The sequence below is a fragment of the Hippocampus guttulatus genome, chromosome 16 (assembly GCF_054856545.1).
Source record: "Hippocampus guttulatus isolate MCC_2025c chromosome 16, RoL_Hgut_1.0, whole genome shotgun sequence".
NCBI lineage: Eukaryota > Metazoa > Chordata > Actinopteri > Syngnathiformes > Syngnathidae > Hippocampus > Hippocampus guttulatus.
Genome location: NC_141276.1, coordinates 10,244,482 through 10,271,834, shown reverse-complemented (window position 1 = coordinate 10,271,834; position 27,353 = coordinate 10,244,482). Strand labels below are relative to the sequence as shown.

General features: G+C 43.5%; 1 protein-coding gene across 9 annotated transcripts in view; it reads right to left on the bottom strand.

Annotated features, from left to right (window-relative positions):
• The window catches only part of LOC147193054 (RNA binding protein fox-1 homolog 3-like), a 315,236-nt gene that overhangs the window by 117,529 nt on the left and 170,354 nt on the right, over positions 1 to 27,353 (bottom strand). For all 9 annotated transcript variants that reach the window (XM_086132040.1, XM_086132039.1, XM_086132033.1 and 6 more), the window contains one exon: positions 5,151 to 5,260. In XM_086132040.1, the coding sequence (XP_085988166.1) occupies positions 5,151 to 5,260 (110 nt within the window). The remainder of the gene's footprint in view (positions 1 to 5,150; positions 5,261 to 27,353) is intronic.

The following is a 27,353-nucleotide window of genomic DNA, read 5'->3' as shown; positions in this document are numbered from 1 at the left end:
GAACCCCTTTTTTCTTTCGATGCTCTCTCCCGCCCTCCCTCCTGAACCCCCCCCCCCCCTCCTCCTAAGCCGTCACTTATTGAGGCTCAACTGGAGTACCCGCCTGACAGCTGCCTGCGAGCGTTCCTCTGCCGCCACTGCCAGCGCCGCCGGGAGACGGCGCTGTGAAATTTAACGTCCCAGGAAGGATTGAGAGCTGTGGTCTTGGGGAATGGGAGGAAGGGGGGGGGGGGCTCCAAGGGGGAAAAGGTACTGTATGTGTTGATGTTGGAGGATTAAGTTGAAGGAAGAAGAGTGCGATGAAGAAAGAAGACCGCGGGGTCCCGCCAGATTGCCACAATCAGAAACCGACAAAGTGTTTGGGTACGCCGCCATACCACCGCAGCGCGCTTTTGCCGTCTTTTCCATCAGCAAAGGACCGAAGGAGGAGGGGGTGCCACCGCCTCCTCCTCCTCTTCTTCTTCTTCTTGGCTGTAACAATACGCCTGCCTCAGCGATTCTCCAAACGTATCATCAATACACCACTGTGAGGGGGGCGGGGGCGGTGGAGCATTAACCCCGCGGCGAGCTCCGGTGGTTTCCGCGGTGCATGCCCCCCCCCGACACACACACACACTTTTCCCTCATTCTTCCCCCTTCCTCCAATCAGAGGCCTCCTGCGGGATGAGCTCATTTTATCCCGGGAGGGCACCCCGACAAAATTTGGCCGCCTTCGGAGGGAATGTGATGCCAACGCCACGCTAATTCACACGTCAGAAAGCAAAGTGCCATGAAAAGGCAAGCGGGAGGGTTGGGGGGGGGGGGGGGGGGATTGTAAGATTGTAAGTGTCATGGGGGATGTTCAACCCCAGTGGTGGGCAAAGTATTCTCGGCGGGCTGCATACGGGCAGCTCCATTTGTCGAGAGGTCGGCATTATGTTTTTCCCTGTCGAACGGGTTCATTAGAATGCATGAATCCATTTTCTTATTCAGTGAGCTCATTCTAAATGACTCAATGTACTGTAAATAAAACAAAATGAGTCATAAATACACTTTACAGATCATTGAAAACAGTTGCATTCATTTTGGTAAATTACTTATTTAAATACAATAAAAAATAATAAAAAGACAAATTTAAACATGGCTATATATTCAAAATGATAACACGGTACCCGTAACATTGCTTGATTACTTATAGACACGGATGAGTAATTTATTGCAAATGATGAAATGAAATTATTTGTCAACCTTTTTCATAACATTTGAAAAAATATCTCAATAAAAATAACACTGAAATAATCAATTATTCAATCAATTATTGTAAAAAAATAATTTATAATAGTGATAATAATATATAATAATCATAGTATTTTTTTTAAAAATCACATATTTCATTAAAAAATACTTTTACTTTTATATTGGTTAGTTTATAGTAAATAAAATAAAAATAGCAAAATACGTACATTTACATATATGTTTATCATTTTTCAAATTACTCATACAAATTTTAATTTATTGCTAAATTATAAAGATTCAACATTTTTTGTATTCTCATGGAAAAATGAGTTAGTTGATTTGAATGCTACTGATGCCCTATTACATTTAAAGTGAACATTTTTATGTACAAACATATGTTGTACGTACGTACAGTACGTACATGTATGTATGTATGTATCGATGGATTTGATCATTTTCGTCAACTCATGGCTGTCCATTTTGCAAATCAATTTTTTCCCCGACGCACTTTTTGCTCCACTGATGACTGGAAAAGAAATGAATTCTTTCGTAATCCACAAGGTCCACACGGAAGATCCCGGTGATTGCCGTCCTCGTGAAAATCAATGCAAACGTTTGGATCGCTGCTTTACGAGGCTCGGCGACACCACAACAACCCCTTCAAAAGCAAGCGCAAGCCGGATGACATAACTCTCGTCCGCGGACGCAACACCATGTGGCTTTCCCATTTCATCCGCAAAAGCTCGAAGGCATTGTGCTGCCGGCCTGGCCTGGATTTACATGAGCAATCAGCCAGTGGCAAGCGTTGGGGGGGGGGGGGGGGGGGGCGCTCCGCCATCAATCTCTGATGGGAAATAAAAATGAAATGCACTTCTCAGGCACGCCAGATTAAGGGTGGCGCTTTTATCAAACACTGAAGTCTATTTCAAGTCGTGCTCATAAATAAGTGAGGCTCTGAAAGAGCGGGTGTTGAAAGAGGGGGTTGGAAAAAAAACAACGAGGTCTCGACACAGGACACCGCATGCCGCGGTGGGATTAAGGAAAACAAAAATGGGGGCATCACAAGAACCCCCGCGCCCCCGGATTCACCCTCAAATAAAGGAATTCAAATTCCTTGTTGGAGTGGGTACATTCCCGAAGCATTTGGATTCGCTAGCGTGGTCTCGACTTCCCCTTGAGAGTGGCGCATCCATTATGAAGATAAAGCTTTCAAGCGGGAAGTGAGCCCTTCCTGCCTAAAATGTCCGACTGTCCCATGGGGGGCTCACACCCGATCATTTTTTCCTCGACATTTCACCACAATCTTGCTCTACTTTCGCCTGATGTTCGCGAACTGACTTTTCGTTAGTTTCCTGGACTCTCAAGTCAATAGGCCAGAGAACACTTTTGGTTTCGGTTTCAACGTGGACATGTACTGGTGGGAACTAAGACCTGTCTATGTTGGGAAGAGGCTAAAATCCTACTCACTAATTCTTGGCAGTAATTTGAGCTCCAAGTCAGCGCTGACATTCAGGAAGTCGACATGTTCAGTGTGAAAATCTACTGACCAATTTCTTTTGAGAAGCCACTTCAACCCAAATCCTGAATTCCTGTCAGTTCCTGAATTCCTGTCAGCATTCTAAAATATTTTAAGTCTCCAAAGAAATGTTCGACTCACACATGGGCTCATTTTATGGACCAGGTCTCAACATACAGTATGTCATCCAAATCCTGATTCCTGATTCAGAAATTCTTCCTAAAATGTGCAATTTTATTTTGTTCAAAACAATCATCGCAACAGAACATTCCTGAACGACAAATGTTCTCTTGTCCACTGAGGTCAAGTGAGGACATTTCTGGCATACATTTGCATGTGTGTAAATGATCAGAATTGGTGCCACATGTGCCTCAATTTGGGGCCGGAAAAAAAACAAAAAACCTTGAGTAAGCTCATCGGGACAAGCCGTAATAGCGGTCAGGCTAGCTACAGTAAACAACAACTGGAAACTGTAAAGACCGTAAAGTGTTGCTACAGGAAAAAACAACCCTAACATGCGGCATTTTACGTGCTGTGGCCCCGCAAGACATGATTAAACGTCATTTATAAGCATATCGCTAAGCTATATGCAGCAAATCGCCCATCTGCTGATTTTTGGGTATGGCGACGCAGCTAAACGCCGACCCGTGTGTGCGTCTCTCGCACACATACGCACACACTTACGGTTAATAACGCCGGGTTTAACATCTAGGCGATCTGAGCACCCGGCATGTGTGGCGCTAACCCCCTCGGGTATCCTCAGCGGGGTGGCACCGTAATTAGCGGGCTGGACAGCGGCTGCCATACCATCGGCGGGCGCACCCGGCGTGCTAACACGGCGGGGCGACACCCTTTCAAGGGGCTCCAACTTGTTTTCTGGTTCAGACGAACAACTTCACAGAATATCAACGGTGATGGACTAGCTTTGCCGTACAAGCTTGAACTGCTAAGGCCGCTAGCTTGATCAACTAGCATGAGCAGCTACTTGTGAGACATTTTCTGAAAGTATGATGAATTTGGCTTGAGGTTTTGGAGTTTGGATCATATCAAAGGAGCGACTAGACATCATTTCAGCCAACAACATCAGCTTTTTAAGACATATTTTCTGAAAGAAACCCAAAACAAAGCTGTGCAATTTGGAGTTGGAGGTCAAATTTGGTGCCAGTCGCTCGACTTTATTGAAGCCAGCATCCGCAGTTTTTTTGTCACATATTTCCCGGAAGAACGATGACATGCTCCGAATGTTGTCCAATTTGTCTTTGAATAAAATTTCAAGCAGGTGTTCCAACAACTATTAGAGTTTTAATCGTTTCAAGAGAGGTGCCTGTGTCTCCAGACTTCCTTTCAGCTAGCATCAGAAGCTTTTTGTGACAGTTTTGACACCAAAAAGTATGAGAATTTAGAGTTTGAGGTTTTGGATTTTGACAAGCGTTCGTAAGAAAACTGTCATTGCCTCCTGACTTCGTTTCAGCTAGCAACATTTATTTTTGGAGAATCTGAAAAGATATCAACAGGCCACTAAATTTGAACAATTCTGACTTCAAAATAAAATTGGATTCATTGTTTGCCTTCCCAAAAATTTTGACAGGTTTTCGAGTTCAGAGAGATGAATCAGACTACATTTCTGACAGCAACATTGTCTTAAAAATTATTACTTAGGACACAAAAATCTCACAGCAGCAGCTAAATTTCCACCATTTTTTAAATTCAAATTGTCAACAAGCGTGACATCAGCACACCTCACTTGACAGCCAGCGCCATCCGCTTTTCCACTTGCTTGTTGAGACATTTTCTGAAAGTGCAACACCATTCCACCAAAATTTTCATTCAAAACATGCCACCCATTTTTAATCGACTTCATTTATCTCCTGCGTGCCAGTGGCCGCTTGTGCATGCGTACGTCTGGGCACTCAGCCTCTGACAGGAAGCGCTCATCAAACAAGACTTGACATTGGACATTTCTGGCATCACGGGAATGATCTCGTTTAACGTAACCCAATTAGATGCGACCCCGGCGCACCAATCAGCACTAATTCCCGCCTCGTAAACGTTCAAATCGATCGTAAACATTGATGCAAACTAGGTGGTGCTGGTGTGTGGGGGGGGGGGGGGGGGGCGGCAATTAACAGCCCTGGAAGCCGTCCTGATCCGGAACCTTCTCTGCCACCAAAGCGTTATTTCTTCCACCGCTCCCGTTCTTAATTAGAACCTTGTCATTTTTTTTTCTTTCGCCGCGAAGCAACATTTAAATGTCAGCAATTATGAAGTCCCAGCCAGCGTGACGGTACGGTAGCATGAGCTTCCATAAGCATAGCTTAATCTTAACCTTAACCTAAACAAAGCAGTTCCACTTGCAAGCATGCAGAGGGCGCCACTGCCTGAGTGCTTCCAAAAGAAAAAAAAACGGAAACCCACTCACCAGTCTCGTGAAGAGCGGCACTCCCAGATGCCACAAGTGCTCGTTGAGCAGTCCGCTGTATACCACGTTCCCAAAGACGCCGATGCTTCCCGACTTGCACAACGCGTTACCTGGCAACACACAAACAAAAAATGAGTTCCGGTTTCTACCACGCGAACGGGTCCAGAGTTGCAGTTTCGATGTTGTTCATAACACAAAAACGACGACACGCTGAGTTCTGATTTGTCTTTGGAAAAATGTATCGGCTGATTTCAAACGCAAAAGCGGGACAATCTGGGATCTGACTGCAGTTTCACACAAGCGATGCGACTTCCCACAATTAGATGATTCGCTGACAAGCGCCACACATCTGGCGCCATGTTGAAAAGTCATCCGATGGTGACAATTGCCCTCAACGCGACAGGGCAGGACAAGTGAGTAGTGCGTGTTTCGCTTCACGCTGGCCGTTTTGGCCTTTTCCGCTATTCCCTTTCACACAGGCAGCGCGCTGCCTCAGTGACACATCAATGCGCGGGCAAATAAATACAGACGCACAGACACAAGTGGACATCGAGAGACTTTCGCTCACTCACACACACATTTGTAGAAACACACCGTCATACATACACACACACACACACACACACACACACACACACACACACACACACACACACGCACACACACACACACAAAAACATGCATACACAGAGCGAGGTCGTAGTGTGATGTAGCGAGCAGTGCATCGGTACAGACAAGGCGTTGTAATTTGTGCACAAAAGCGTACGGATGGGGGGGAGTGGGGGGGGGGGGGAGGAGCCAACAAGCAGCACATGCATTATTTACCAAGAAAAAAGAAAAAAAAAGAAAAAAGAAAAGAACCATTAAAATGTCAGCAGTGCTCCGGGCAGAGCAGCCGAGAAGGCGGAGCGGAAGCGGGACGGCCAGCTGGGGTGGAGCGCCCCCCCCCCCCCCCCCCCCCCCACCACCACCACCACCACCACCGCTGCCGTTATTAATGGGCCGCTGCGGAGCTTTGCCGCCGCCACCGCCAGAATCCGTGTCTAAGCGGCAGCCGGCGCCCCCTACTGGAACAAACAAGCCCCGGGAAGAAGGATTGAGCTGAGATGGAGCACAAACACACAAACTTGCTAACACTGGTTATATAGCCAGCATCTAAATTGGGTTTTAAGCCCAGCGTATGGTTTCACACAACTTTATCAAGTAGGGTTGCAAGCCTCGGCTTAGGCTGAGAAGCTTTTCTCAGCTGTCGGTTGTTCTCTCGTCTGCACACTTGACAGCAGGCAGGAGTTCAGCACATTCATTATTCAGTGTGTGATTAAAGTGTGTCTAAGGGGGAGTGCATGTGCACGTTAGCCAGTTGTGGAGGAATGCTACGCCCCACGATCAACTTCAGCTGCTCTTCGTGTTTAGGTTACTTGCAACTTTGCACTGGTCAAACCAGCTGTCAATCAAGGGTAGGGTTTCCAGCAAAGCGTACGCTTTTGAATTTGAGTTTAAGGCCGTGGTTAGGGTTCATAACAAGGGTTACGGTTTCAAGACAGGGTCAGGGTTTCAAGACAGAGTTACACTTATCCTCCAAAGCAGATTAAGTGTTTTAATGAATTTGGGTTTCAAGTAAAGGTTTCAAAGAAGATTTTTGAGTGGTGGTTACAGTTTCAAGTTAGGGTTTTAAGTCAAGCTGGGGTTTCAAAGTAGGGTTTCAAGTCTTGGTTATGGTTTTCAACAAAGGTTAGAGTTCCAATTTTGGGTTTATGATTTCTCAGCAGGGTTTTCAGCCGGCATTAAAAGTTACAAAATGTTGTTTCAATGATTTCAAACAAGGGTTACATATTCAAATTATGGTTTTAAATCCGGGTTAGGCTCTCCAAGTTGGATTTCAAGACAGGGTCAAACTTCCCAGTATAGGTAGGGTTTGTAATCAGGCTTTCAGATCAATGTTTCAATGTACGGTTTTGAATAAGAGTTACAGTTTCAAGTCAGGATGTGAAGCCAGGATTGGGATTTCAAACAAGAGGAACAGCTTTGAATTAGTGTTCAGGTTTCAAGGATACTTTCAAGATACGGAGTGACTTTGTAACAGAGGTACCGTTTAAAAGGCTTTTAAGTTAAAGTTCCAAAATAGGGCTTCAATGCCACGTCAGGGTTTCCAACTAGGATTAGGTTTCAAATTAGGACTTCAAGCCTGGTTTACGTCTTCCAACACAGGTTATGGTCTCAAATAAGGGGTGCAAACCAGAGTTGAACTAACTAAGTAGGGTTTCCAAACAGGGGTTCGGGTTTCCAACAACGGTTATGGTTTCAAGGACTTGAGTCAAGGGTTACAGTGTCACACACACCAAGGTCTGACTTTCAAAGTAGGGTCTCGAGATGTTGATAAGGTTTCCGGTAAGGGTTAGGGTTTCAAATTGGGGTTGGAAGACATGGCTGGGCACTCAAACAAGGGTTAGGGCATGAAAGTAGGGCTTCAAGCATGCGTTGTGTGTGGACCGAAAGGTTTTGATGCAATTTCTGGCAGGAGGCACAATGCTGCAACACAATAAGGAAAACAACACTTTTAATAATTCAGGTGCTTGGAGAGCGTGGGGGATGAGGGGTGTGTGTGTGTGTGTGTGTGTGTGTATGTGTGTGTGTGTGTGTGTGTGTGCGTGCGTGCGTGCGTGTGACATCTAAAAGTAGCAGCGAACGCCTCATTTAGCCACTGCTGCTCCGCATTATTAAAGTTGTATTGAACCCCCTCCTGGGTCTTTCCCCAACTTTCTTTTTTTCTGTCGTCGGGCTTTCTAAAACACCTTTCAAGACAGAGTTAGGGTTTAAAAGTAGGGTTTCAAGGCAGGTTGGGGAAGTTGGGGTTAGGGTGTCAAATTAGGGTGTCAGGCTTGGGCTACTGTTCGCAGCTGTTCATTTCTGTCTCCAAAAGGCTAGATTTATTTATTTATTTATTTTTTCAGAAAGTTGTAATTTTCCTACTCGATGGTTCCTGCTTAGCTTGCCCAATATGTTAAAACGTTTATTTCGGATATACAGGATAAAGCGCACATACGGTTTAAATCAAAGCTCAGATCATAAAGAGACGAACGAAGCAGACGAGGTCGAATGAGGCGATGAGCTCTGATTGGTTTGGAGACGATCACATGACACAAGGGCACATTTCCATCAGCAAATACTTTGAATGATAACGGCTCAACGTGACCCTGAAATTCAAACCTAAAAGGCAGACTTCCTGTGTCTGTTTGGTGAAGACTTTTTCTGGGTCTACTTTTTGGGTGTCTACTGAAAATAAACGTGTCTACAAAATCGGCATTTGGGGACTGTACTTTTCTTTTTTGAAAATGTCAGGTGGGGACCATCTGAAAATAATCGACTTCCTGTGTCTGTTCAAACATGTCTTCTTCAGACTTTTTTGTGGGTCTTATCCTGATAGACATGTCTACCAAATCTCATGTCGATAAGTCAAACTGCCTGAATTAAAACAACACAAAAACAGTTTGGACCATCTGAACAAAGTGACACTAAAATGGCCACTTGAAAACAAAATGGCGGACGTCTCAAGTCGAACGTCATGAGACTTTTTTGTGGTCTACTCTTGTCTGTCAAATCTCTTAGTTAAACTCGTTTTGGGGACTGAATTTGGAAAAAGGAAAAAAAAAAAAGTCTATGTGTTCTCCAGTTCCACTCAAGCCCAACGCTATGCGTCTTCTCTTTAAAAGGGGGTTCGATGATGTCAGCGCCGAGCCCGCGGGGCGATTAGAAGCAATTTCTCTGCGATGAGCGTCGGCATCGCGGCGTTACACAACGGAGGGTTGCACACTTTGGACGGTTTCTTTGCTTTCTAATAACGCGGAGGCGCCTTAATGGATCGCTCGCTGGATCTAACGTGAAGACCAAATGCATTTCTCCGTGCTAATAACATGAAAGGATAAAAATAGAGGAGAGGGGGATAATAACACTCGTGAGGAAAGGGGGAATATATATTTTTTTGTAACGTTATGCTTTTTTTTCTTCTTTAATAATAAAAGCTCATAAAAGACACAAGCTAGTTTGGAGGCTGCGAGGTAAGGCATCAAGGTTATGAATGAGCACCCACAGATATGGTGAGCGCATGATGACGATGATGGGAGACAAACAAATCATTGCTTTATGATTGCTTCCGGCGCGACGAACAGTGGTGGCGTTGTGCTAATTGTTGGTGGCCTTGTTGGCGTCCAATCACTACAAGCGCATGCAAATAGAAAAACTATCGATCCACCTTATTTTCCATTCGTCTCATTCCGAAAAAAAAAACACCCTATCCTGAAAAATGAAGTCCAACCATCTTGAATTAATCAATAAAATGAATTCATTGTGACTAACATGCTTTCTGATGAAAAGAGTTTGAATTTGCCCGGAGATGGCGGCAAAAGCACTACTTTTGTCAATTCAAATTTTCAACTCATTTGTAAGATAGTTCCTTCGCACGACTTTGGTCAAAATGAAACTCCGACTCACTTCGATGTGATCCTTTGGCTCCACGATGCCAAAATATGGCATCACAGCAGTACTTTTGTCTATAAATAAAACTCCTCATTTACCCCAAGTTTCCTTGCAACCAAGATGCTGTCCAACGACTACTTTTTCTTCTAAACAAAGATCCTAAATTAACCTCAACATAGTCCCTTTGCACCCCACAAGCTAGCCATGTGTCCAGAGCGCCGAAACAGTCGGGGATAAGTGAATACTGAACCGATGATTTCAAAATAGTTTTTTGGGGGGGACCGAAACATTTCAATTCCTTTCAACGGGGAACATTTACCATATTTTCCGCACTATAAGGCGCTTACGAGTATAAGGCGCACCTTCAATGAATGGCCTATTTTAAAACCGTTTTCATATCGGGCGCACCGCGTTATAAGGTGCATACAAACGACAATCGTGACTGCGGTTGCGTTATGCATCCACTAGATGGAGCGCCGCTAACGGGAATACGATACAATACAGCTTTATTTATATCAAGCTTTCACAACCGCTGCAGCTGTAAACAAAGTGCTTGAGAGAACATTTAAAATACTACATCCAAGAAATCTGAATATTGATCCATACATAAGGCGAGCCGGATTATAAGGCGCACTTTTGAGAGAATTGAATGTTTTTAGGTGCGCCTTATCGAGTGGAAAATACAGTATTTGAAATTAAGTTTCAAGCTTGGAACAAGTTGAACTCTAAAGTCAACTCAAAAGATTTTTCCAATGTAAAATACACGTGCATGCTCGACTTCGCTTGTTCATGCCATGTTTGATAATGAGCAGCCGGGAGGGGTGTGGCCGGCCTGCCCAGATTTCATCTGGGAGGAAGTGAAAGTGGCCCAGCCGACTTGACATCCCATTAAAGTGTGTGCGTGCACGCGTGTGCGTGTTGGCATCGGCCGCGCACCGTGTTTGTTGTGCATCAGTCAGTGGGCGAGCGATCGATATCCAACACAAAAGCTCATTGATGACAGACAGCTCTTGACAAACATACAGCATTTTTTTCTGTTGAGTTTAGCAATAATCTCCAAGGTCAGCGCCGGTCGCAACGCCTCCTCCTCATTCGTCAACAGTCTGCTGGCTTTTTTTTTCCTCGTTCACAAAAGTCCCATGCATTTTAAAGCGGCGCGTGTATTGTTAGCAGCGCAAGTACGGAAGGAGAATGGAAGAAAATGCCGACAAGAGGCCATAGACGTCTTGACGGGATGTTGACTGACATATGGGCCAACCCCTCCCCGCCACCGCCAAGCTATCGTGTTGCTAAGGAACTCGGTCTGTAGCAATTCACTTTTCCAAAGCTCAATGACTGTAATCTGATCGCTCCAGGCCGATTATCCACTAAACATACTTTGCACAATGATAATAAACGCAACCCTCAAAATAAGCCAAACAATTCAAAACAATCACCATCCCCTTCAGTCAGTTAGCAGAAGGAAATGGTTCCTCTTGCTATCCGTGACAACCACAACCTTGAACGGTACAAATAAACCACAGAAACAAAAAAAAAAACAAAAAAAAACAAACAAACAAACAAAAGAAGAAAAAAAAACCTCAAACACAGGCACATACACGCAGAGTGATTCTGTCTCTGATTGTTGAGATTGGATTTTACCAGTTTGGGTTTTTAGGCTAACCCGAAAGACAAACACCGCCCTGAACAAGAAAAAACAAAACAGTATCAATAGAATAAGCCACAAAGTTCGGAAAGTTTAGAGCAGGGGTGTCAAACTCATTTCACATTGTGGGCCACATACGGACTCGGTAGATGTCAAGTGGGCGGGACCATTAACTTTATATCATACTCTGCTATAAATAACCAAAATACCATGTCTTTCCTTTGTTTTGGTATAAAGAAGCATTGGCGGTTTGATACCGTCTGCTGTGTTGGGTCTGTCTCAGTGACAGACTGAGACTGCTGTTTTCGTCTCTGATCAAAACAATGATGTCTTCTACTCTGATCAAAACAGTGTGCCCCCTAACGGATAATCCATGAATTGCATTTTATTAAAAACATTCATTCCGTGTCTTTAATGCATTTTTTCACTTTTAAATGATCCTGTGGGCCATATCGAACCTCCTTAGGGGCCGGTTCCGGCCCAAGGGCCGTATGTTGGACACCACTGGTCTAGAAAGATCATGCTTGGTCAATGCATGCGAAATCAACTCGATGTCTCCAACAATGAAATGGCTCCTCTAACCAGTTAGCTGCCAATTTACACAAAAAAAAAAGAAAATACAACAGTGAGAATAATCCACAGAGTCAAAAAAAATCTCTTGTGCACTTGGTAAAATGCATTATGTTTACTTAGGTAATATATTGTCGTGTCACGTATTCATGATAATTGCCACCTTTCAGAAAATAAATGCCCACACGGATTCAAAATAATCCACAGAGTCAAAAGACAGTCCACGTGACAAGTCAATTCACTTCCACTTAGAATGTACGTGTCCTATAATGATTGCGATGGCTCATCTTGCAGTCTGCTAATGAGTGCTGTGTGTAGCAATCAGTAGAAATAACACACAAATCAGTAAAATTGCATATGACTACAGATGTGAGTTATTACTGGGGAGTCCAGCGCCGCCCCCCCTTCGTGGGTCCTCCTGCGCCCGCCGCACCGGGAGGGGGCCGCGCTGCCAGCTGGCAGCGTGAGTGATGCTCCATTAGGGAAGTGCTGCCGGAGAGGCCGAATCGCTCAGGTAATTAAAGGCAAAGCAAAGCAGGCAGACGAGGCGAGACGTGCGGTCGGTCGGTCGGCCGGGCGGGCGGTTTGGGCTGCGGCTGCCGTTGGGGGTGTCTGTCGAGAGGTAGTGCGCCCAGATTTATGGGGCTGAGTAATGCACAAGCCGAAGCCATTTTGCCAACCAGAGGCCTCGCTAGCTTCCAAATAGTCTCAGGAGGCGACGGCTTCTTCTCCACTCGGATGCATCCTATTACCCGCCCTCCCTCGCTTTCACCTCTTCTTCCAGTTTTTTTTTTTTTTTTAATTTCCACCCTACAGCATCACAACATAAATCAACCATATTAGCATATTAGCGTATGGATGAAGAGCTGCACACTGATTGGTCTTCCAGGCTTCATGAGATTTACTTCGAAGAATACAAGAACGGGGGGGGGGGCAGCCAACCAATTTTCAGTGCTTATATTTTTCGAGGCCATGGTATTTGGGGGGCTTTTGGGTGGTGGGGCGGGGGGGTAGCTAGAGTGGATCCAAGCTGACTTTTAGCAAGAGAAGTGGGGTTCAAGCCACCCTCAAAAAAGCATACCCGAAGCCCCCCCCCCCAAAAAAAAACAATCCTGATCGTCCGAGGTGCCACATAACATGGTTGCGTGACGACCATTATTTATTTACCAGTGTGATGGGAAAAATGTGAGCTCCTAACAGACAGGAGAAGCGCTTTGAGAAAGCTTTTTTCAAAGCTTACCTCTTATGTAATAGTGAGAGGTGGCTACATGCTAACATGGCCTACGTACGGTAACAGAAATGTTCCGTTTCGCTGAAGGTGCCGCAAAGTTAAGCATATCGTTCATCCTCAGCCTTAGCATGTCAGCTAATTTGAAGGAAAAATATAACGAGGCGATGGCCAACTTTGATTATTTCGGCTTAATTACGACAGAAAAGTGTCTGATGCTTAACTTTTAAACGAAACAAAACGTCAGTGTATGAAACCCCTCAGGCTGCCTCTATAATTAAAAACACTGACGGCCTCTCGCGTGAATAATTTTTGAATATGATGAGATGGATCGCTTGGATGTTTCCCAACAGGAAGTGATGCAACACAGAAAGTCCCACACAGCATCTCGTGAGTAAACAATCTTGGCGTTTCGCGAGCCGTGCTAACGTCGTTTGTTTTGCTAATGGCAGCCCGCTTGGCGGGGGGGCTCCAGCTAATGAGCCGCACACCCGAATGGGCTGGAGAGGATGGACAGCGAGGTCAGTCAGTCAAATTCAACTTTGATGACGATTCAAAAATATCGGCAGCAAAAATCAGCGAGACAGTCTGTCTCTTTTCTTGGTATGGAAGTGATACCAAATCTTGCAACATGTCAAACAATGATCATTTACATACCGACTGACATGCCTACATGACCTTTCTTAGTGCTTTGAATTTCATGAGCTGGGAGGATCGTTCTCTCACATTTTTGAAAGTTGAGACTATAAAGCCTGTAGAGTAGAAGCAAAATGTCAACATAGTAAGTATGACTAGTGAAAGGTGAATGAGTGTTTTCATCACGGCCGCCGAGTCGTCTCTTGGCAAACGGTCCGCTGAAATCTAGCATCCACCAACAAACTTTTTCTACACCGTCCAACCTACGTGATCAACACACACCCTACGTTCTCCATTCTCCGACCTCCGTGCATCCTCCATCTCCATCCAGCCCCCGGCTATCAAAACGAGCCCACATCACAAGTACATTAGCATCCAAGCTACCCAAGATGTTTGGGCCTCCCGTAAAATTAAAAAGTAAAGGTCAAGCGTCTTGATTATAACCTCATCGTGATGAAACGCGCACACACACTCACACACCTTTGAGAAAAAGTCCAGGAGGCACGTGCACGGGTAGACACCCTGTGGTGCTCCAGCACCAGCCCCTTTCACCTGAGCTTCCCAAAATTTTAATTCATAAATATTTAAAAATTTTAAAAACAAAAGAAAAACACTCCTCTGTCATCAACACCAAAGAAAGTGTTTTGATATTAGCCAGGTGGCTTATTTGAGTTCACCTCCTTTGTAAAGAGATGTCATGACTATGCTGACTCTGTTCATTCAACACCTAATTTAAATATACCATATCTACTGTTTTTAGTGATTGTGTGAATCACTCTAGCAACGGGTGCGCTTTTTCTGGGCTTGAACGCTTGCCGACAAAAATGTCGTTCGCGATATTTTTGCGGTTATTATATTTGAAAGAAAGAAAAAAAAAGAAGACATTTGCACTCTGCCGTTTTGACTCATCATTTATATACACAGTATTCTAGTAACTTTTTTTTGTCAACAAACCTGGCCTGACAGGCAATCTAGAAAAGTGAACTCAACTTTATTTATAGAGCACTTTAAAAACAACCGCGGCTCCATATGAAGTACACGAGGGAAAAATCACGGCCTATGCAAACGAAGACAGTCAAAGCGATAAATTAATAACATTAAAAACAGGATGAAAACATCATTTTTGAATTACATTGGTGGCCGCCGATTCAATTTAAGACCATTTTGTTGTTTTTACATCTAGTAACGTATGCATAACGTCCCGTGTGTTGCCAAGTAGCGTAAATGTGAACATGCATCGCACGGTTAATGGAGCTTTTTATGCCGATTCCCCCTTCTCCTTTCCTATGGGGAGAAAAACGGCTTGTAAAGGCATCTATTGTTCAGCTGTTGCATTAATGATGAATTCAAGCGCTTATTTCCTACTTCCTGTTAAGATAAACCAAGCGCAGAAAGAGCGGCGTGGTCATCGCTATCAAGATGCGCCCGCGGTCCGGACCAGGCTCGCTCGGGTTTGGCTGAGATAAATTGGAGAAGGGATAAAGCAAAAAAAAAAAAAAGAGGGAGAAGAAGATGATCAAGGTCGGCGGCCGCCTTATCGCTCGCCTCATTACGAGAAAGCGCCGTCGTCAGCACGGAGGGATCTTCCAGCGGAGAGGAAATGAGTGAACGAGGACAAGGAGGAGGAGGCCAAGTCAAATAGCCGCTGGTCACTGAGCTCAATTAGCGATAAGAAGCGAGTAGTGCCGAGAAGACAACGCGAGCGTCGAGGACGACATCCTCTACGACGTCACCTTTGCTTACGTTTACAAGCCTTCGCATCAGACGTCAGGCTAAGTGGAATTTATCCGGTCGAACTGTCGCCATCATAAAAACGGTTAAGTAACCGGGATGGTGCTTGTGTCAAGTTTACCGCTGTCATCGGGAAAAGGTAATCATGGAAGTGGAATTGGCGTTCAGTTCTAAATCAGAACAGCACTAATTCCTGGGTTGTCCTCACATTTTCTCTCCTTGACTTCACTGGGAACACAAAAAAGCCAAAGAAAAATCTTACTTCTGGAGTTGCACACAGAGTTAATTGTAATCAGGCTTGGGATTTTGTATTTAAACAGAAACAGAAAATAGAGACATGTATACAAATGTACAAATTATTTATCTCAAACTACATCAAAGAAGTAAGTCAGCATGTATTTTTTTGAAGATATTTTTAAAAATGATTTCCTCTCAATCTTTTGGCATCTAATATATACAATGTGTATACTGCATATACGTATAATGTTATATATATACATATATATATATACAGTATATATATATATATCTTTTTAATAGATGACATTCAAGAACTAAAGACTATAACTTAAAATTTGAGAAAAAAATATATATATACTTTTCAAACATTTTTTGGACTGTGTCGGCATATGTGTAAATGCATTCAAATTACAGAAATATTTTGAGAAAACGAGGCAGTCACCCTAGAGTAGAAGAGACTTTTTAAAAAAAAAATTGATGTATTTATTTTTCCACCCTCGCTCTGTGAGAGGTTTCAAGGTAAGCAAACAACTTGAGGCACTTAGGGCTTGTGGGATGAAAGGAGACCCAAAGGGCGCCTCCTGACGCCGGCACATCTAGCCAGTCCACTTGTGCATCACACTCAATGACGACCCCGACAGCGGAGGTGGGTTTAAAAAAAAAACAAAAAAAAAAACCCAAGGCCAGCGGTCATGGTGAGGCTGAATGAGCGGCGGCAAGAGTCATAATGGTGACACGTTTCACACCAAAAGCGCCACTGTCATTAAATCAATAAGTCATTAGCTTTAATGGGATAAGCATTTGGAAAACTAATTGAAAACAGCTCCATTAGTTCCTGCTACGCGGCCCAAGGAATAGCCCAACACTTTTCAGGGTTGCGTTGTAGCGGGAACAACAACAACTAAAGCGGAGCAAAAGTCGACATCCGTCATGGAAATTCACTGCAACAGATGTAATCGGACATCTTGGTTAAGCAGCATGTGGCTCATCAGAGAAAGTTAACCGCACTATTCCGAGTAACAATTGCTCCTCGATAAAATATGCTCTGCTGAAAACATGACGGGAAATTCTATTTTTGAGCCTTTCGGGGTGGACAGCTTATCATGTTATTAGGTTACAGGGTGCATGAAGGGGTTAAATTGACCTTTTTTTTCCCCTCTTAAATATAGCAAAACAGTCCTCTAAACGGCTCGGTATTTAAAATATTATCTACCAAAATATATACAATAGACAATGCTATGTACAATATTTCTTATTGCTGGATTGAGATAAAGAATAATTTTTAAATATTTTATTGATCAATAGAGATTGAAAGAAACATTTTTATAGATATACAGTAGCTGTATACACTTAACCTTTTCATTTGGATAAACAGATATAAAAAACATTTTTATTGGTCGATAGGATCAATATTTATTTGTATGCACGAATATAAATGTATGAAAAGGTTGTGTCTATTATTAAAATGTTATTCTCCCAAATGTATGATATACACAATATCTGAAATATTTTTTTATTATAAAAAAAATCTACAAACATATCTTTTTATCGGTATACACAATTCAATATAGAGCCTAAATTTTATTGGTGTATATATATTATTCTATTATTAGTATACTCTGTGTAGAAACAAATATTTTTGTGGAGATATAAATTGACAGTGCACATTCTAAATTCACTAAAACTAACTAATAGTACACATTGAATATTCCATACATTTCTGTATTCTATGTATATCCTGTGTATTAAATTAGACGAAACATTTGTGAAAGAATGACGAGTCTGCGGTCAGACAAGATGACGGCCAGCAAAGTCAGTCCGCTGGGATTTCAGCTTGATGACACCATGACGAGCGTCACATTTGCAATGTATTGATTTACTGTATATTAGCCGAAAGAAGAAGGGAAAAAAAAAAAAAAAAAAGTCAAGTGCAAGTCCCGTTCCACCCCCCCCCCCCCCCGCAAAAAAGCCAGCTGGCCCTCTGCCAGCGTCTGTGTTAGCGGGTGAAGGAGGTGCTATTAGACGGCAAGCAAATTGAATATGCGCAAAAGCCAAATATAAACCTTGGCACGCTCGGCCCTCCATCAGAGATGGATTCTTATCAGCAAACATGCGCTGCAAAAGTGGACATGTCGCTCACTCGCTAGCTCCTTCTTATCATATTCCAAACGCAACACGCGTGCGCAATTTCTTCTTACTTTGTGGAGAAGGCCCACCAGATATGATCTGAACTTCACTTTCAGCGGCTTCAAAATGGAAATAGTGGTTCAAGTAGAGCGCATTTAGCCGACGTAAACTCGATCAATATCAACATGTTCATGCTAGATGCTCAGAATGCTAATCCAGAGCTAACATTAGCAGCTAGCCAGAGAGAATGCTGAATTGTTTTTCTGGAATAAAAGTAATTCGCCATTAGGAATAATGAGGGGATGTTTGCTGTCATAAAAAAGAATCTTGATCTGATAAAGAACTGGCCGGGGGCCCTGAAACAGTCAATGGCGTTGACTCCGTTTGGTGCCCCAATCAAGCCGCAGCTCGCCACATTCACTTAAGACATCCCAAGATTGATTTCTTCCTTTTTCCTTTTTTTCTTTTTGGCTGCCACGGATGACTCCAAAGTGCAGCGACATCATCACAAAGTGTCCGGTCATGAATTGTTAAGCTACAGAGACGACGTCGCAAAGGCACCGAACGGAGTGACCGTTCGTTCAAACTTTCAAGCGGCTATCCTCACAAATGGCAGGCACATGGGAAATGTTTGTCTTTCCAGTGCTTTATTTTTTTTTATCCCTCTCTCCAGAAGCTGGTCAGTGGGATTCCGTTTGAGAAAGCGCACGCAGTTACAGAAATATTACAGGAATATTCCGTCCGCCCTCTGAGTTGCGCGTGAAAGGCACAGGCTGAACAACGACGGGGTAAAAGTTGACATTTTTCAAGGCGACGTCTCCCGGGGGAGCCTCGCGCAGGTGAGGCGGCAAGGTGCTTTGCGTCAAGCACGCCACTTCCCGGCCGTCTGTCTGCGCCGCTAATTTGATTAGCGACTGATTAAAGCCTCCCTAATGCAGTCAGCGCCGCACCACGCTAATGTAATAGAATCACTTACGGCTAAAACAGGTTAGCTTAATTGGCGGGAGGCGCGACGCTGGGATTTGCATTAAATTATTTATTTGCAAAGCGGGGCGACTCGCAATTCCATTATGCGCATTAACCGCTCGCGCAGACAATTTAGCCGTCGCGCATCGTTCAAGGATACCAAACCAAGTCAGAAGGAACTGCCGCCATTTTTTGTTGTTGTTTTTCACGGCGGAATACCTTGTAAAGAGAGACAATAGCCACATGCCCTTGCGGAAGCTGGCAAAAGTTTTCTTATCTCCCGTCATATTGGAAATAGTGAAGTGTTGCGGGAGAGGCTCGACATTAGCATTTTTTCATGGACGTTATCGTCCTATGACATCAGGCAACGCTACGGTACAAATGCGATACATATCACACACCCGCCAACACTGTCAAGATCTGTGCGCTTTGGTTCTCGAGGGAAGCGCCATGTTAGCTACTCTGAAAAAAATATGAGCAAAATAATACAAAAATAGTATGGGGGAGGGGGGGTATCGACAAATATTAGAAAAAAATTAACATGGAAGAAATACAAACACATTGGAAAAAATATAAGTCAAAAAATTGGAAAAAATTAACACATTGGGGAAAAATGAAAATCTTGAAAAAAAAGAAAAATGGGAGAAATGCATGGGAACATATTTGTAAAAATATCTAATAATAAGAATAATAAGAATAGGAAAAAGTCCCCAAATATTTTTATTGATGCACCTTTCAAAAATTATTTAAAAATTAAAAATGTAAAAAGACATATTAGGCGGAAAAAAGATAAATATTTGTTGCCTGAGAGTATTCAAAGTTAGCCCACAATCTTCCCTTCAGCATTTCATCTTGGTCATTCATTCATTCATTCATTGGTTGGTCTGTATTTGCGGCGCAGACGAGGCCCGTCACCTGTTGGTTAATCTTCTGCCGTGTGCTGTCAGCACGCGTCTCCACCACCTAAGCTAACGGCTAACCTTGTTATCAGATGCCAATGACACACATCTTGACTTACATTAATGAATTCAGCCGGCCGTCTGGCAGGTATGAAAAAAAAAAACCTAAATCTGCTTGCAGCACAAACATTGGCTGGATGTCCAATCAATTATTTCTTTGACAACACAAATGTTTTGACAGGCCAAATGTCACATCCAGTTAACTTTGCATTTGTGTTCTTTTGTGATAACTCAATTTTTTTTGGGGGGGGGGGCGAATTGAGAGTTCTACCTTCTCAAGTGGAGAATTCTTTTGTCATAAACATTTCAGCCAAAACAAAGCACACGCCCTTAGTAATACTAATGGAAAAAGAAACAATTTGTGTGTGTGTGTGTGTGTGTGTGCGCGCGCATGTGCGTACGGGTTGTGTTTGCGGGCTTCTAATGGACGTCACCTTATTGAAGTCCCAATATGGATGACGGCCGTGATTGCGTTTGCCAAAGCGCGGCTCGGCGAATCCAAATTTCCCAACCACGTAATGGAATGAAGGAGAGAAATATCGACGCGAGAGGGAACAGAATTTCCGCACTGCTCTGATATCGCCGCCAATCGTCCATTTATTTACGTACGCCACATAAAGATGAACCTTCATCGTTATCATTTCAGGAAATTAATTCATCACTCAGTGTTCTTGCACATCAATGCGTAAGCAGTAATTTCCTCATTGTATAAGAACATATATCAATGTACATTCTGCAGCAGCTCTCCGGCTTTGCGAATATTAGGGGTGGGGCGATTCACTTAGCTCCCAATTCGATTCAAATCACAATACTTGAGTGACGATTTATATCACGATTATTGATTAGACTGGGATCTGCGTTTCGATATGACGGCTATTGGTATTTTTCTCAAAAAATCCATTGTTTTCTTATATTAGAACATTTGAAAACAATTTCAAACAATATAAACCATAATCAATACGTAAGTTGAATCATGTACTTCAATCAATGCAGCCAGATGACGTCTCGTGCTGAACACATAAGCCCGCTGATTCACAACAAATTGGCTCCGCGCTGCCATCTGCTGGAGGAAAGTGGTAGCTTTGCCTTTGCTTTTTGAAAAATCAAGAGAATCGAATCTGAACTTTGACATCGATTTATTGAATCTTGGCATATAAAACCCCGATAGTTGGGTGAATCGATTCTTTTCACCCCGCGAGCGAATATATATTTAGATTTTGTTATATTTATCTGAATGATCAAACAAATTTATATTTATGCCACTTTCAGGCTGAATTATTCATGACTTCGTTGATTGCATCCGCAACGCCATAAAAAAACATTTTATGCACGTCAGGAATTTTGCCAGTGGGAGTAGCACAAGTCTGAAAGTTTGCCAGCCCAAAATATTTGCCCCAAAGTAACTAAAATTGCTAAAAAAAAATGTTGGCACAAAATACATCTTAGAAAGACATTAAAAAATTGTAACCAATATGAACTGGTCAAGAAAGACAAAAACAATTAAGAATATTGTTACTGAGGGTTACAAAATGCCTTTCCAAGATTAGAATTTATTTATTTTTTAATGGCAACTCTGACTGAGCTTTTTTATTTGTGTGTGAAAGGTCAGGACAAATGAACTGCAGATTTTCTGTTTGGTCCTCCCAACTATTTGTAAACAACATGAAAAAGCAAAAGCAACTCTTTTCTCACTTCCATCTTCCCTCCCGCCACCTGAACCAGGCTGGTGCCCCCAAATAACCCCCCGCAACCCCCGTCCTTGCTTCCTCGCGTGGCTGGCTACGTCTCACCCAGAGTGCATAAATCCGCCCCTCTTGACACTTGCAATCAACAAGGGCCGAAGTGAAGCGTGCGTAATGGCCGCTTAGGACGGGGGTGCAGGGGTGCGCTGCGATTTACGGCAACAATTATAGCCCCCGCATCAGGAGAATCCCGGTGATGGCCGGGGGTTGATCAGGAAGGGTGCTGAGGTGAAGGCAGGGTGGGGGAGGGGCATTGGGGGTGGGGGGCTATGCTCTACTTTACATATGAAGAAATGTGAAAGACTCCGTGATGGGAGGGACAAACGGGTGCGTGGGTACACAACAACGCATTACTCAAATATCCGAGCGTCGCTGTATTTTACGCCTTTTCCTGACCCGCGACGGACAGTCGAGACGTTATTTTAATCAACCTGACCTTTGTAAACCCGTCAACTCTCCCATCAGGTATTGGCGATAAATTCTTGCAAAAATTCCAGCGAGCGTTGGCATCTTTACTCAACGTTCCCACGAATTTGGGCAATTTTACTAATTGAATGTGTCCCTAAATAGTGTCCAAATGCGCACGTCATGCTAGCAATTGTTAAAATCTTTAGTTTAGTGATAACAATCACCAAAAATCTTCACGTTTCAGTTTTGTCCACTTGTCACCACTTGCCTGACATTCCTGCAGCGTTCACCGCTTGACATCATTTTGCGCAAGTTTTGCTTATCAAACGTGTCCCTGAGTATTGCTCCACTGTACCACATGTACCGTATTTTCACGGTCGTAAGACGCACAAAAAAGTCATACGTTTTCTCCAGAATGGACATGGCACCTAATAATACCTTGAGTATACACCGAGTTCGATTATCTGTGAATGCTGTTGAGCGACTTCGATGACAAGCCCGCTTGACAGACTGATGTGCCGACACATTGGCTTATACAGTATTGGACGCTAAAGGGAACTGCAGCGTTCATTTGCACTCATTTGCATTCATTTGCACTCGCAGTTTGCTCCGACTCTTAAAAAATGCAGTGGCGGTGTAGTATAGAATTTAAAGCAAGACTGAAATATTCCACAGGCATATTAGATACAGAAATAGATACAAAACACAAAACAAGTCAAAAACATTCAGAAAAAAATTACATGATTAGGTAGTAATAGGAAACATTAGCAAAGATTCCTCAAAATATTCCATAAAACGGTGTGCAAAAAGCAATTGACCAAAAAAAATTAAAATAAAAAATCAAAACTAATTTAAAACGCTTGTAGCAGTGTCATGTAAGAATTAAAGCCCCCCAAAATCATGAACAAAAATAAATACAAAAATTTCGCAAAAACATACTGTATATACATATATATTATATTAACAATGCGTGAGATGAAAATAAAAACTGTTAGAAAACAATTCAAAAAATATTACCCGGGCTAAAGAGAAACTGGAAAGTCGTCCAAGTGTGAGATTTGCGAATTGTATAGCACGTGTGGCCATCAAATGCGTCCACATCACCGATCTAACCAGTGAGATGCTCTCAAGGCATAACAATCAGCCGTGCGCTTCCCCCCCGCTGACGGTCTGATTTGCAATTTGCAGCAAAGTGAAATCAAATCTCTGCCAATTAGCATTCCAATGAGAAAATTAATTTAGCGTCCAACGAGAGGCAAAACAATAGCGCAGCGCATACTTCCAAACCTCACCTATTATTATATCTTTATTTTTTTAATCTCCCCCAACACCACAAATTGAATTACTCCAATGAAAGTTGTGCGTGCAAAGACTTGGTCGGTCATTAGTTCTTTCATCAGGATTCACCGAAAACAAAGTTAAGAAAACTTTACGGCGGCGAAAGGGAAAGTATAATTAGACATGAAAAATATTCCCGATAATCAAATCACATTTTGTACGCCGGGCTTTGAAGTGATATTAATTCAGTTCATATTCTCTCGCTCGCTCTACCGTGCGTGCGCGAGCGTGTGTGTGTGTGTGTGTGTCTGTGTGAAATGTGTTGCCGTAACACGGGTCTCCAGACAGCGGATAGGAATCTAATTAAGTAAGATCAATACTAGTGTGAATTTTCCCTGTCTTTTTGCAGCAGTGCGGCGACTCGCCGTCTCATTTGTCTGACTTTCCAAATCTGTGCAAATGTTTCTCTTAGAAGGTCGCTCGCTCGGCTAAATACGCGCTCAAAAAGAAAAAATATACACGCTGGCTGTGACGGGACCCCGACGAGCCCGCTTGAAGGCTTAGCGGCTAATTAACGCAAACATACTTTGGCTGCTCATGTTTAACGCGCTGTGAACTTCCAAGTCATCAACTTGCCGGCGACTGTTAATGTATTTAGAAATGTGGAGCGTACCCATAAAAATATTAACATTGGAATCATCGGGGATGGCGTTTAGCTTTCAAATGACTGCTTTTAATGCTATTTTCTTCAACGCTAATCCCCATGCGCGCATATGCGTGTCAAGCTAGGCGGCACTGCTGAGAAAAAGGCCAACAAAAAAAAAAAAACATTTCAGTATTGAACTGCATTTATGTCCACCATAGGCATGACTGCTTCAAAAAATGTATGACTTCCATGTCTGTCCCAACCATGGGGTCCTTGAGATGTTTTTGTATTTCGTATTGATCAAGTGACACTGGTGGCGAGGGCTGATAGAATTCACCCAAAATGGCACATTTCAAACCAAAACTGACAACTGCCAATTCAATACTATGCATAGGGATTAGAGACTATATTAGGAGCCCTTTTCGGATTGATATGTCCACCAAATTTTGCTTTTTGTCGACGTTGGGCCGGCGCACCAGCTTGAGAGTCCCCCCCCCCCTCCCCCCACGCTCCCTAACTTTCCAGGAGGTCCAAAATGGCCAACATCCTGTTCAATACTGGGCAGATTTTTTGGGGAGTCCTTTTTGGTGCATCCTACTGTGACAGACAAGTTCACCAAATTTCATGGTGATCTCGGAAACTGGTGGCGGGGGCTGCACTTTCCATTTATTTGTTCCTCACTTTTTTCACGGTGATTCCTCAAGCATTTGCCAGAGTTTGCATGGCTGACATCCAATTAGAGCAAAGCAGGCTCTCGGAGACAGGACGGGAACGGCAGTACCGATAATCCACGACATTCCGGCTTGAATCACGGCCAGGAAATGCTGACTCGGCTCAACGTAAAATGAAGATGAGTCAAAATGAAGATGAGTCAAAATGTCCCACGTTTTTTCCCCACCACTGAGCTTTACGTTAATTAGCAGCGCCGCGGCTCGTAAATCCGGCCGACTTTTAAAATAATATAGTAAAATCACATTTGGCAGATGTGTTAAAAGGATTCCTTTGATGAAGTGACCTGTCGTGTGAGGGGAGAGTGAAATGAGGACAAGCGCTCATAAATACCGCTGCACCCGAAGGCAGCACCGCCGTCCATCAGTCGCCGGCGTTCGCGTCCCCGGACACAAATTCTCGCTGTCGAAAATTTGCGCCGGGTGGGACGGTGGGAGCTCCCCTTCATCAAGAGTCGGAGAATGTCGTCCAATCCGGGTGGGACGCTGCAACTCATATTAGCCGCTGCCCTCCGCCGGGTTCTCACCTATTTCGTCGGGGGATTCCGGCGCTGACACTTTATTGACGGGAGGTGCGGCGCCGACCAAATTACAGCCGCCCCAAAGTCCCACAACATATATGTTGTTTTTAATTCCGTACGTGCACGTGCGCCTCATTATGGGATGGCAAGGGGCACGCCGGCCCACCTGTTTCGCATGGCTCCCACCTGACATCAGACATAATTGGAGGGTCATACCCGTGACAAGCGAGGTCTACAAGCTAGCACACAACCAGAATTCAACAAAGATCATTTCACAATTTTTTTTGTCCAGTTACTATTACTTTTCGGAAATGTTGTCACGTCAATGTCTTTTTATGCTAAATTTTGCCAAGCAAAAAGCGCCCTGGCATAACGCTGAAATGTGTAGAGCCACAGTGCAAAAGCAATCAAATTCACAGCGGGGGTTCAGCAACAAAAAATCCACCCATAGTTTCCACAAATTCCCCACAAATTTGATGAAATCGCCCTAACTTTCTTGACTTCGCAACTTTTTAAGTCGTAGCCATCAAAAGAATGTCCAAGTTACAAACATGTCAAGCGCTTAAGGCACAGGTATCGAACGCAAGGCCCGCGGGCCAGATCCGGCCCGCCGCCTCATTTTATGCGGGCTGCGGAAGACAAATCATGCCTGTCAACTTGTATGATCCTTGCTAAAATCAATACCAAAATGTCAAATAGCCATGTGTGGTAAAAATTAGGTTTAGATTTTGCATAATTTTGTTACCATTAACACTCACTATAATTGAAAAAACTAGTAATCCATTAGTTTGTTGTGCACAAGTAATAATGCGCTGAGACAATTAAACATTTTTGTGATTTCACTGTCATAATGGCCCCCCAAGGCAAGACGTAACTCCAAAGTGGCCCACGACTAAAATGAGTTTGACATCCCTGGATTAAAGGCTATCAAATGACGCGATGTGAAACCATGAAACTTTGTCAAATCCGCCCCATTTTCCCTGAATTGTGGACAATCAACAACATTTTCTGTTTTTCAAAACCTCATATTATATAGCTATATTATTTTTATATGGCAACTTTGTGCAATCCTCCAATTTTGCTCATTGCTGTCCCCCCGGCCGCGATCCCTCCCTGTGATTTTCCTCAATCAACTTAATCGTTGAGTAGCACTCAAACGCATCCGTCAAGTGTCTACCAACAAAAATGACCAAACTCTCAGAGGCACCCTTACAATCCCACCCCCCCACACCTCCCGCTCTCTCTTTCTCCATTCTTTCTAGCATCCATCGCAGTGGCCAACTGTCCCTGCCCGCCGCCATTAAGAGCCTCTTGAGTGAGCACTTGTGTGCATTCAGCACATTTGGGGCTGGGTGGATATTGGAAATGTCAGGACATTTACTCTTGCTTATGCGCGCCGCCACTGAGCCGCCGTAGCATCGTAGCCGGCGAACATCCGCATGTATTATTCATGGCGGGTGTACGTGCATGTGCCCTACTCAACACGGTCTGTGTTCCCTAAATGTTTTAAATTATGGAGGCGTGTTACCGTGAGGCAGTGAAAACTGCGCTAGCCCAAATTTTTCCACATTGTTGCACGATCGATGTCAGTTTCTGTGGGTTTCGCCAATAAAATGCACTCCTACCAACTTAATTGTTGTGTGATTTCTCTCAACTTTGTCTATTCCCCTCCCCAATCAATGTAGAAGCAAAAAATTGGCCAACAAAACAGCAGTTTTTAGGGGAGCATTTTTCTATCATGAGGATCATTGATGTGACGTCTTCATAAATCAGCCATAGAGCACAAAGTGGAAGAAAATATGTTTGCCTCTAAAATTGAATTATCTTTTTCACTCCAGTGTTTTCTAAATGATTTAGTTATATTTTCAAATACAGAGAAAAGTTCTACAGTACACCCTTCGAGTCTCACTCTGCCCACCTTCACCTTTTTTAACTAATCTTGCAGCCCATGTCAAATATAATTTTCATTTATTTGTTTGTTTTTATCATGTCGCAGGCCGCTAAAAATGGATGGTGGGCTGCAAATGACCCCCGAGCCACAATTTGGACCACCCTGGTCTAAATCCTTTCAAATGATAACGTCTCAAAAATTGCTCATTCCTTTCACCCCGTGCATGCGAATGTATTACACATGGCAGGCGTTAAATTATGGAGGTCCGTGTTGCCACGAGACAGTGGCAGGCTGCAAGGGGCAGCGGGCGGTGGGCGGCTAAGTCAGCAGATGCACAAAAACGCCACTGGCAACAACTTTTTCGATAAAATCTCCTGCTTTTCTACAAACGCCGTCAACAACAACCGGCGATGG